General features: G+C 43.2%; 1 protein-coding gene across 2 annotated transcripts in view; it reads right to left on the reverse strand.

The window, feature by feature from the left end:
- The window catches only part of LOC126542533 (unconventional myosin-IXa-like), a 99,912-nt gene that overhangs the window by 48,713 nt on the left and 38,444 nt on the right, over positions 1-12,755 (reverse strand). Inside the window, exons 21-23 of one of the 2 annotated variants that reach the window (XM_050189646.3) lie at positions 8,274-8,384; positions 8,050-8,172; positions 2,414-2,563 (exon numbers count right to left, since the gene is read on the reverse strand). In XM_050189646.3, coding sequence (XP_050045603.1) covers positions 2,414-2,563; positions 8,050-8,172; positions 8,274-8,384 — 384 coding nt within the window. Of the gene's footprint in view, positions 1-2,413; positions 2,564-8,049; positions 8,176-8,273; positions 8,385-12,755 lie in introns of both variants that reach the window. The other variant, XM_050189645.3, reaches the window with a different exon arrangement.

Consider the following 12,755-nt stretch of genomic DNA (forward strand, 5'->3'; position numbering starts at 1 on the left):
TGTCATGTATTTGCTTTTTTTGCATCAAACATTAAAGGCACTGACAACTGCCCAGAATGCTTTGTGAGATGTTGATGGAAATGAAATGATCATGATTTATAGTGACAGAATACAGCATGCTGTTCGCGATTTAAGAATGAATTATAATTGTAAATTGGCAAAGATAGTCTCAAAAACCAGTAAGTGGCGAGACCTGGCAGTGAGATCTTGGTACTTCTGATGTATTCTAGGAGATTACTGTACATAAATCAACTGTTATTAAGCACATCATAATTATTGCTTAAAATTGCAGTTACTATATTATCAGACACTCGCACATTTTTCTATGCTTCGGAAATCAAAAACACAGGCGCGGCTACAGAAACACGCTGAACTCCGTTTGACGTGTAAAGGGGTCATTTCGTTTTCAATGCAATTGGTTCCGTTTTGACTGGTTAAATACCGAAGCAGTTGGACAAGTAACCATGAAAACATGTAGCTATTATCGCTGAAATCATTTAACAATTTGGAAAACATGAATAATAGGGACATATATTTGATAAACAAAATCATACTTTGTTACAGCACGGCCACACTTGTCTGCCTCCCACTAATGCCAGCGTATACAGTCGCCGACTGATTTTCCGGACTCCAAAAATTCGGACATGCTTGATTATTCGGTCAGCTTTGCGGCACCGCCATTTTCCCCATAGACCATAATGTATAACAACTGCCGAAAGTTCGGGCACCTTGCAACCTCTCGTCTGATTTTTCAGACACTCTGAGCCAACTCGATCGAGAGCACCATGCACCGACTCTGACCGGTGCATGGTTCGACTTGCTGAACGCCATTTTTGTTTTGAACGGAGCCTCCTTGCTGCCCCACGAAGTGGCGCAACTGGAAATTCCCGCTCATCATCATCGTTTCTGCCTGGTTCGATAGAGTGACTCTGCAGCGGTTCCTGTTTCAGCTTAGTAAGCCATGTCAAGACAATCCAGCAGCTGATTTGTTTGCCAGCTGATTTGTTGCCACGTTTTTTGTTTGTGCGACTGGTGTCGCCACTGTGGTGTTTGCTTTGAGTGCCATGTTAAGGTTTCGGTGATCCAACGCGGCATACGGAAACATCGCGTCAAGTGTCTAATAGCGCCGACAGTGCCCGCGCAGACTGCGCTGGGGAATGCGGGCAAGTGGGTGTCGGGAGGCCTAAGATTTGTCGCCTTCCGATGTGCTCCCTACTGACGTGGAAAATGTTCTGCTGAGACCTGCACAGTGGTTGCATTGAGACTCCGGACACCGTCTCATTTGACAGTTTCACAGGTGCTGACACTGCTGTACTGACATGCGCAGAACTCGATGACACCGAGATCATTCGTCAGGTTTCTGCTGCACCGCCGGACGATGACTGCGAGTCGGAAGATGACGCACCATGTGCTACGCTGCTGTCGCATGCGGAACATCTACAAGCAGTTACTGTGCTTTCAGCCGCCTATAGTGACCGTACGACCCTCTCCGAGATTCAGGCTTACCTGATCGCGCCTAAACAGAACAGCGTGCAACGGCGCATTCACGATTTCTTCAAGCGTACTGCCGAGCCTGAATAAGTGCGTGGAAATAAAGGATTTCATTTTTTTTTTTCTTAATCTGCTTTTTCGGACACCTGTTTATTCGGACATTTCTGCAGTCCCCGTGAGGTCCGAATAAACGGTTGGCGACTGTAATCGCTATCGTGCTGACCTATCACCGTTTCCAGCATGCTTCCAGTGAACGACTATATTCTCACAGCAGATCGAAAAATTCCAATAAAAAAATTTTCCACAACATTTTCCACATTAGTACTTCATCATTTGACACTCTGACCAGTAAGCTTTTCATTGCACTAAAAAATATCGGTACCATGAAAATTGGGTGTCAGTCCCTTTAACAAAAAAAAAAATTTTAAAAATGTTGAATGTGCAAAGCCATCACAACACAGCCTTGAATTTTTTTCTATCGACATGTGACACTTCTGACGTCTGTCCATTTTACTTTGGGACTGTTTAAACATAAGAGTTACACTAGCACATGTTCCCTGGCAGAAGCAAAAGTGGAGATTTCCTATTATGAGGAAATGGGGGCCACTTTATTGGTGGGATATACCGAAAGGTTGAACAGTGTAGGTTACTTATGTGCTTCGAAAATATTTACTAAACACCTGCTTTTTCCCCAACTTTTATACGCCACACAAGACATTTAGTTGTTTTTCCTGATTTCCTAGCATAACATAACAGCATAACATAAAAAAGCAAGCAAAAATCTTCGTGCCCTTTTGCTTAACATTACTCGTTTTTACATTCTTCTCTTTTAATACGGTGCCTCTCAAAAGAAAAATCTGCCAGTTTATACAACATAATGTTGACCCTAATTGCTGGCGTGACCAAAGCCATTGAAAAATACCTGTAGCCTGACGACCGCAGAACGCAGCATACGGAAATGCCTGCGCTGCAGCCAGGCTCTGATGTAGCGCTGCACTGTGATAATGCGCTGAAGAATCTGGAGATGCAGCAGCTCATCAAGCTTCAATTTCTCGCTCTCACGCAGGAACACCTGCATCAACATCCAGAGTGCATGCAGCAACATCAGAAAGAGACAACACAGGGAAAGTTCCAAGCACAGTGTCACAAAGCTTAACCTCAGGAGCACTTATCTTTCATTACTGATTTATTTATTTAAGACAATATTGAAATTGCCTTAGGGGACATGGCTAAAGGCAAAATACATGGGAACTGAGGAACTGTTTGGCTCAGCATCCACTGCATCAAATTTTTTTAGGTTAGTTGGATTTGCAAGAAAACTGAGTTACTAACAGTAGGGAGTACGTTATTGCTTTAGACTATCAATATTTCTACAGAAATTGTTAAAAATTATAATATTTAAGAAAACAAGCATTACACTTACAACTCTAACTAAAAAACAGAAAACTATACCACAGTTCTGTTCTGCAACTACTGACACATTTAAAGCGGACAAAACTGATTTATTATACAGCCCTCTGAAATATACCACTAATTTGCGAGGAGCACTTTCACAAAACTCTCACAAACATAGTAACATTTTTACACATGTTACAAGCCTCATCCATCAAATTTGTCCACATTATATGCTTTAAGAGATGCAGTTTACAGAACTGCAATATCTCTTGAACCAAACACATTTCATTCAAATCAATTCAGCAGCTGTGATCTGTGTAGTACAGTTAAACCTCGATATAACGAAGCACTTAACCTTTCATAACCTCTTGTCCATAGAACACAATGTGATTAGAACCTAAATATAACAAAGTGTGTTTGTATGCGATTTCAATATAACGAAATTTCGCTTCCGCAGCAAAGGAATGCCGAGACAATAAACGAAAATTTTCGCAGCCGCAGGTGGTGAAATGATTGAATTACAAGCGGCTGCTTGCAAATGTACCTCTCAAACTGCACAAAGTGCGAAAAGAGCGACCACCTAAGTAAAACTGCATCATGTTCCGTATCAAGTCAAAGTGCGATAAGATCCTATCGCGTCCCGCGCACTTTGTGGTGCTTTAGATGCGAGTGAAAGTGTGAAGGGTGAGAAAGAAAGATGGTGGCTTCACGCAGAAGTCCCACCACCCCGCGCAAGCATATGGAAACAGGGGGATGAGAGCGAGCTTACGGTAATGCGATCAAGCACCCGCAAGGGGCAGGGGCGGAGGTGAGTAAGTTGACGCACGTTGTGATTTCTGGCACATGTCTTGACCATGGCTGCGCATGGCTGTAAGCACGGCTGAGCATATATGTAACCATGCAGCCTGTTTTAGTGGTAATCTGCAGCATGTGCAAAGAGTGGGCTTGCCGAGATGGCGTGGCATCATGTAAGCTGTCTTCCCACGCCTTTACTATTGAAGGTGGCGCAATCTCGAGTTTCGGTGACTCGTTGGAGCAAAAGGCATTCGCTACCCATTGCCGGCACTTTTCATGATAGCATCGTCTCAGTGCGGGTGATGCTATCAGCCACTGGGGCGGAGTGCATTCAAAGGCGTGGCTGGCTTTGCTTAATTTGTACCGCTATGTAAAGATATCGTTGACATGGCATGAAACCATATTATTTATAGCTGACTCTTGAACTCATCAAAATAAATTGTTTTATCATTCAAATTTGTTTTTGTTTTTTTTGTTACAGAATAATTAGGAAATTTCTGTGGCCCCTTTTCGCGTAAGAAAATTTGATTGGCGACTTTACTTATTTGCATAAAAGATCAAATTTCATTACAATGAAATTTCGATATAACAAAGCAACTTTCTGATTTTACCTACTTCATTATGTCGAGGTTTAACAATTTCTGTGTTTCACATGTACTACTACACAGTGAAATCTCATTGCTATGAACCCCGCATTAACGAATTTATCAAATTTACGAATATGTTAAGATCCCCGCCAGACTGCCTATATTTTCAATGTAAAAATATTTCAGAACTACAAATTTCAATACAGCGCATATTTCAGAATAACGCACATAGTTTATTTTCCCCTTTATAACTGAGGAACATCAGTGTTACGAATTTGGCTAAAAGTAACAGCGCCACAACTCTCACGTGAAACAGAAACCGCAAGTGCAGTAGCTGTCATCATCATGTCGCAGTAGCTGTCACAGTAGCTATCATCATCACCATGTCATTTGCCAACTGCTTCACCACAAACTTTATCGAGAACTTCACTACAAAGGTTTGGCGTTGTTCAACTTTGGGACTGTTTAAACATAAGAGTTACACTAGCACATGTTCCCTGGCAGAAGCAGGTGTCCGCACGTTGTTCGCGCGCGATAAAAACGATGAATGCAGTTAGCAACAGCGCCAAGAAGAAGCAAAAGCAGGTTTCATTACAGGACAAATGGACTTATTGCAAGAAATCGATACAAGGAAAAAGCAAATCTATGTGCACGGACAGTGTGGCATTGCCCCATCGACCGTCACGACCATTTTGAAAGACCGAGACAAGATTGTCAAGCTTCATCGGGAATCGCTTGCTCCTACGAGAAAACGGCTGCGACTGGGAAACTTTCAAAATGTGGACCAAGCTGTTCTCATGTGGTTCAAAGATGCCAGACTGCAAAACGTTCCCGTGTCTGGCCCAATGATACAAGAAAAAGCCTGCTAATTCGCCAATGCACTTGAAATAACTGGGTTTGACGCCAGTGCGGGCTAGCTTTTTAGTTTCCGCCAAAGGAACAGAATAACTTGCAGGTAGTCTCGGGCGAGGAAAAGGCTGCTGACAGAGAAGGCGTGGATTCCTGGTGCAATGATTGTTTTCTAGAGGTGGCTGAATCGTACTCTGAAGACAATATTTTCAATGTGGATGAGACCACATGATTTATCAGCCCCTGCCACACTGGACAATGCAGGGCAGCAGTGCAAAAGAGGGAAGAAGTCGCATCTTCGCGTGACAATCCTGCTCTGCTGCAATGCAACAGGCACGAAGAAAATTAAACTGCTCGACATCGGCAAGCACGCGAAGCCTCGCTGCATGAAAAACGTCATGTTGTTACTGTACGACTACCGCGCCAACAAACGAGCCTGGATAACCAGAGAACTCTTTTCTGAGTGGCTCATCAAACTCGACGACCAAATGAGGAGGCATCACCAAAAAATTCTACTGGTTGTCGACAACTGCTCTGCTCACATTGTGAATGTTCGCTTTACGCACGTTCACTTGGAGTTTCTGCCGCCAAACAACATGTTCTTGCTGCAACCCCTAGACCAGAGCGTTATAAAGAGTGTGAAAGCAGAATTTCATAAGCGCCTTGTGCAGCGGTTGATTATCAACCTCCGCCTAAAGCAGCCAACTGCAATCAATATTCGTCAGGCAGTGGAAATGCTCACAGGAGCTCGGTGGCGTTCACCATTAGCAACTGCTGGTGAAAAGCAGAGCTTGTCAAAGTGCCTGTGCAGCTTGAAGATGACCTGGAGGTGACCGACAACAATCCAGGAGACCTGTGGACCGAGGTTGCGGAACTGCTGCCCATCGTCTCTTCCTTCGACGACTACGTGGAGAGCGCAGCACTAACGGCAGCGGACCTGACAACCTTAGAGATTGTTCACTGGGTTCACGACGTCTCCAGCGACAATGATTACTCGAAGGAAGACGACCGTGGGTCACCGAACACAGAAGATGAGATCGTGTCGAACACTGATGTTTTAGTGCACATGAACAAAGTCTGCATTTTTATCGCTCGGTGCAATGATGTACCCGATGAGGTATTGCACAAAGTGGAAGATGTAGACGCATTCCTAATCGGCGTGCGTGCTGCATGCGCCAGATCACTGATTTCTTCAAATAAAGCAGCTTTGAAGTGAGTGAAACATTTTTATTCAAGAGTATGCTTGTCTGCGTCTACTGCCAAGGTACGTCATTTTCATTCCTAGAATTGTCCACTGGCTTATAACTGCAAGTTTTTCATTACAACAATATTTCAAAATGACGAAGATTTTCGGCAGTCCTGCGTGATTCGTTATATTGAGATTTGACTGTATACAGCCTACCCTCATTAACTTGAACTCTGATATCTTGAAATATTGGTTAAGCCCAAATTTTTTCCCCCATTATTTTAACCCTCAAGTTTTTCAGTTTGGTGCCAGACTCCCTACATCTCCAAATGTCAACTTTGAAAATAACAGGAGCAAGGCAATGGGGTAGCGTCGGCACTGTCATCTGCGCTCTCTCTTTATGCAGCGGCAGCTCATTAGCCAAGCCAGACACCACACTGAGCCGTGCTCCCCACCTATATTTCTCTCTTCTATTTATCAATTCTCGCATGCACTTGCTCGGTTGCTCACTGCCACCTTGTTGTGGCGTCACATGGCAGCTATGAACAGGGACTCAGCATTTTTATTGTGATAGCAATTGATATGGACACTTGAAGCGAATTTTTGCTGTTACCGTCGCCGTGTGGGGTCCGCACATACTCTTTGGGTATATGCATGCTATATGCCTATCAATGACATATATACGGGTTATATTGCTACACTATTCAATCACTACAGTCGCTCATAACAGGTCTTGCATTCTTGACTATATTATTCCTCAAAATTTTGAGAATAGCGGCCCATAAACAAATGTAACGAAACATTCACAGTGCACACCTTTTCTCTTAAACCTTCTCAGACTATTAAATAATAAAAGTGCAAAACAATATCAGTGTTCAAACCTGAAAGTGGTGTAATTTTACTGGCACAGCTCTTTTAGTGGGCAGCATAGTGCCACCTGTGCCATGTCACTACGGGCCTTACACGACGTGTTAAAGATTTTAAGGGTGCCAGAAATTTTGGTGCACCCGCATGTCATATCCGCGTCAGTCAGACCTGCGTATAGCTAAAATGCTGTCAGAGGCGTTCAAGCACAATGCAAAACCTTGCTATCGCAGTCAGTGCTTTGCCCATCGGGTGAAACTCCCTATTTTATTTTTTTTTCCTGCCATTGACACATCAAAACAGTCACAGTGTATTAATCGTGACCTTTGGCAAGATAATTGGCACTGTTTCAGCAGGCTCAATCAGCCCACGGGCTGGGGTAAAAAGAAGCCAGCATGCTAGCCCACAACATTTTAGTGAAATTGCAACTTGATAAGGACGCTCGCTTCATGTCTGCACGACCAACGAGGCGCAAATGCCGCGTCATTTTTTTTTTGCTTTTCCAAAATTTCAGTTTTCTAAGTTAAACTGTCCAGAATTCATTACGATGCATTGACTCTGTGCCAGACATGCTGTGTCATACATGCCAGTAATGCCATTGCCCACAGACATTGCTGTCTCTGGTGCCAATGCATGTAAAAATGACTGAAAATATTACTATCAGCATTTTTGAAAAGCTCCATGTGGTCTAAGTGCAGCCAGAGGGCTTCTATTTTCATGATTTTGCTTATCTCAAAATTTTTCCCGGTTTTCACAGCTTCGAGTTAACAGGGATTTACTTTATACATGTGTCTATGCAGGATACGACACCACTGCTTCGAGTGTGGGTGAAGTGTCCCCAGAGTTTCTGTCGCATTAAAAATGTTGACAAAAGACCCTTGCCTTGGTCTTCCCCATCTGATAGTTGTTGCGATCAAGGTTGATACGAAGCAGGAAGTCTCGGATGTCACTTCTGGAACTGATGAGCCCACGTGGCAGCAGCACCCTGTAGCGCTGGATGAACTCCTGCTCAAGAAGTGAAACAGGCACACAGCCACCAATAAGCCTGCCCACCACAGAAAGGAAAGGTTAAAGTATATTACACTCTTTACAGGAAATGCTTCTACCTCGAACGGCAGGCGAACACTGTAGCCAGACTGCCGTATCCTAACTGTCTCCAACATTCCTGTGTACCTCAGCTGCTGAAGGATGACACCCTCGTTAAAGGAGCATGGCACCTGAAGAGAATGCAAGAAACATCAGTCTGCAATGAGTACCTTGTACTTTTAGTTGACATTAGATCCTACAAGAACATGTGAGAGAAAAACATCTGACAAAAAAAAGAAAGTAAGCACTTCAATGTTTCCAAGTTCAAGCACCAGCAATATGAACCTAGTATTTCTTGAATGAGTGGCTTATTTTACCAAGTATGGAAGATTCTGAGTGATGGCTGCATTGACAATTGAATTAATAAATGGGTAGCAAAGAAAGACGGCTTTGCTCACAAAAGCCTTCACAAGCTCTCACTCTTGGAGACACCTGGCTAAAAGATAATGCCACTAAAAAATAGAACAGTGAAACTCTTCCTCCTTAAGTGTGACTGGGTGTCAGCCTGAAATTACCACATTTATTCAATTAAAAGGCAGTCACAATTATAAGGCAAATGCATAGTTGGGGGACCCCCCAAGTTAAGTAACTTAAGTACGTACACCAATATAAGGCAATATAAAGTAGCTGACAGAGTATTCAAATTTGGCGAGGATTGCCCAAAACACCAATCAGAACTAACCCTCCTCCCCTTCATTCTTAGGAGATAACAAAACTGGATTGGTGAAAACATTCCCTTGAGGTGTGACCTTACGGCAGCACATGCCGCATTGCTATGAAGACACACCATAATGTGAAATTCATGACACCTCGAGGTGAAATTCACATATAACCTGCACCTCCCACTTTCACCATAAATTTCCTTAAAATTTTCGGTGCAGGTTATATGTGCAGAAATGAGGGACTACGTCCCCTGCCAAGGTTTAGGAGCTGCTATGATTTGTACTGCCATCTAAAACCTGCATCACCGGATATGTGGCACTGCTGGCACCATACTGAAACACTAACTGAATTTATCAACCTCGTATATAAAGCCGGGGGCTACTTCGATGCTATGGATTCTGGAAAAAAACCTAGCCTTATATTCGAATGAATATGGCAATGCTTAAAGCAGAAAGAAAGATCGTCTTCCACAGCATATTTCAAATGATATGAAATTTTGACGTTCAACAGAGATCAGCCACACAGACAATCACACAGACAATCAGCCGTGGCTAGTACGTGGATCACGGTAGAGATTAGCAAAGATTCATTGAGAAAGCACATGGCAGCTTCATTTTTAATGCTATATATATATTAGGAGTGTCAAACTGGAAAAAGTGTGTTTGTGTGTGCGCGCACCTGTGTGTGTGTAGGGGGGGAGCCAATCACATGGTAGAGGTAGAGAGGGGATGGGAGAGCTTAGAAAAGTATGTGTGTGTGCCTGCGTCACTATATATATATATATATATATATATACTGGCTAACACTCCCGGGGTTCTACTAGGACACATCAGTGGATGGGGAAACAGCGCCGCGGTAGCTCAATTGGTAGAGCATCGCACGCGAAATGCGAAGGTTGTGGGTTCGGTTCCCACCTGCGGCAAGTTGTTTTTTCATCCACTTTAATTTCCATTAAACAGGTGGAGACATCAAAATTTTCGTTCATGCGTTTGTTGATTCAAAACGTTGCGTCATGCTTCAGGGAGCACGATACACACAGCGAGATTCATACATATCCGATAAATAATTTAATAATAGCATTATTATACCGAGCGATTTCGGTTTCGGTTTCTGGGCTCCGGGGGATGCTATGACATCACAGAGGAGGAAACACAACATGGCTTGGTCACGTGGGCCACAAAAAATAGTGACGTAAAACTATGCTGCGTCGTCTGCTCGCGCGTACGCGTGCTCTCCCAGCAGAGGTAAACATTGGCGATTCGAAGTGCATGTCGCGATTATTATAATTATTGCGAAGAGCGACAACAACGGTAAGAAAATATTGTGGCTTGTGAGAGTCGGTGATTCATTCCGAAGCGCCGTAAGCTTTAGCTTTGAAGTGAACCGGAAAAGGCCTAGCGACGATATCGGCGGCGCCGAACGATCAGAGGTGGTGAGTCTGCCGTTGGTGCCAGAGTGACCATTCCTCGGTCGCTGATTGGCCGCTTCGCTGTACGGCTGCCACACAAATAGGTCCCGGGCCCGTCCTCTCTACGGCAAGGAAATCTCGATGTTCGCGAGCAAACCGCCGTCGCACGGGGGCCCGCGAATGGCAAACGGCGTGCGGCGAGTCTCCGTGCCGGTAACGGGGACAGGCCCTCACATTGAGAAAGGCCAAGCGAACGAGAGACCGCTCCAAGCTGCCGAACTATGCGACTATGCGAGGAGAGAAGCGGACAACACGAACGCCGCATATCCTGGTCCCTTTCGGAGTCGGCCGGCTTGTGTTACACGCAGTTTGCCGTTCGCGGGCCGCTGTGCGGCGTTTGTATTGTCCACTTCTCTCCTCTTGTGTCCGTGTCTGCACGCCTTAACTCTTCTTTGCATTAAGAAAGGATTTCTATATGCCTGTAGCTCGGTCATAGTGGAGGCTATGCTCAGTCGCTCGGCTCAGCAGGCTTCGTAATCGGCATTTCATCGCTACTCATTATACGTCACGTTTTTGTGCTAGTGTGCTATGACGTCAATATTTTCGTTCCTCCTCTGTGACGTCATAACTGCCATGCTAGCGATGGGTCTCGACCTCGAGAAGGAGTTTTTAATGACTTTTTGGAGCTGAAATAAAATTATTTTAAAATGTTTGCAGCGTCCAATACCTCGTTCTGGGTGTCCTTGCATACGGAAGCAGCCTACAACATGCATTTTATAGCCTCAAAATTTGGTGTCCCAACCCCTTTAATTTATCGTTTCATTATTTCATTTATTAAGCACAAGTAATTTCCCCTATGTTGTCCTTGGTGCCAGTGTTCCAGTGTTTGTTGGCCTCTTATGATATGACTATATATATATATATATATATATATATATATATATATATATATACATATGGCGTAGCTGACAGTGGTCTGCTCCGGACCACCATCAGTTGCACTTCGCTCCTCGAAGGGGCAGGACGTGTGTCGAGTGAGCTACGTACTGAACAACACTTTGCAATGTAGTGAACGCTGTTGAAATCATGGATTCAGGACCTAAAATATATGCGCCGTAATGCCCCCAATTAATTTATCTCGTATTTACCGCTAATATGCCACTTAACTATTGTTCTTTGGGTTATAATTCTGTACCATGCTTACTTTATCTTGCTTTAGAGTATTGAAGTATATTATATTCACAATTAATTTTCCAGTGCATCAATAAAACAAGACATCTAATAGCATGCCTGTAATAAAACTAGACTGATTCGTAAATAACACCTGTCATATGTGCCTATTTCTTAATTTTACTAACAATAATCTGAAAACAATTGAATGGCAGCAATTAAAAACTAAATGAGACCAACTGTTACCACACAACAAATTTTCAACAACAAGCAATCACTTTAATAACATACTTATAAAACTCCACGTTCTTTTGAACCAGGGTGTTGAATTGAAATATTTTCAGGTTCAGTTTGGGCTCAGGTTCATTTTCAGTTAGGTTCCGGTTCAACTCCAGAGTGAAAATAATATTGGTATGAACCAGTGCGGAGGTTCCTGAACTGGTTCACTTGGATTCAAATCAGTTCGAAAAAAAAAAATGCATTTGCATGCCTCCAGTGGAAAAACATGTGATGTTTTTGGAAAAACATAGAAGTTCCCTTGGCTACTAGCTGTGTAAAACTACTGTAGGCTGCTTCTTTTGCACGGCCATTAACCTTAAAAAAATTATGACACCAATGATTTGCCATAACAGTTGTATCTCGGGTCAGAATTTGTACTTTCAGTGAGCTTCATGGTGCCCTGTGCACCTATGCCACTGCTTTATCGCGTTACCCCTTCCATAATTTTTTTTCGTTCATTGGATTCTTGAAGTTGCCCAGGCTTGTTGTTCATGATGTACAGCAGCTAGTTCTAAGAGAACTTGTAAAGTGGTAAAACTGACTGTTTGGCTATAGCTAAAACACTTTCATAGCTAAAAACAGAGCATGAAAACAAGACAGGACGAGAGAGACAACTGGGGTGATGCTTTCAACTCACAACTACACATTTCGCACGAGTTGTGCAGAATGCAGCTGTGATGGTGTGTAGAAGTGCACATTGTATGGAGGTCAGTTTTGGAGTGAACAGAGAGGTTGGAACCACTTTTCTAAATTTTTTTAAAATGTGAGCAAATGGAATCAAAGAATTTCTGATTATCTTCACAGGTAGTTTAGATGTTCAGTAAAGGTTCGTATAAACATTAATGATGAGGGTTTTTATTTTTTGTTGGCATTTCAGGGCAATGCCGAATTTCCCTCTAGTATTTTTAATATTATGGTTCCAAGTACAGGGCACTACATAACAGAGCATGCAACCTAGCACTAATTAAATAATATTAAAGTG

This window comes from Dermacentor andersoni, chromosome 2 (genome assembly GCF_023375885.2).
Source record: "Dermacentor andersoni chromosome 2, qqDerAnde1_hic_scaffold, whole genome shotgun sequence".
NCBI lineage: Eukaryota > Metazoa > Arthropoda > Arachnida > Ixodida > Ixodidae > Dermacentor > Dermacentor andersoni.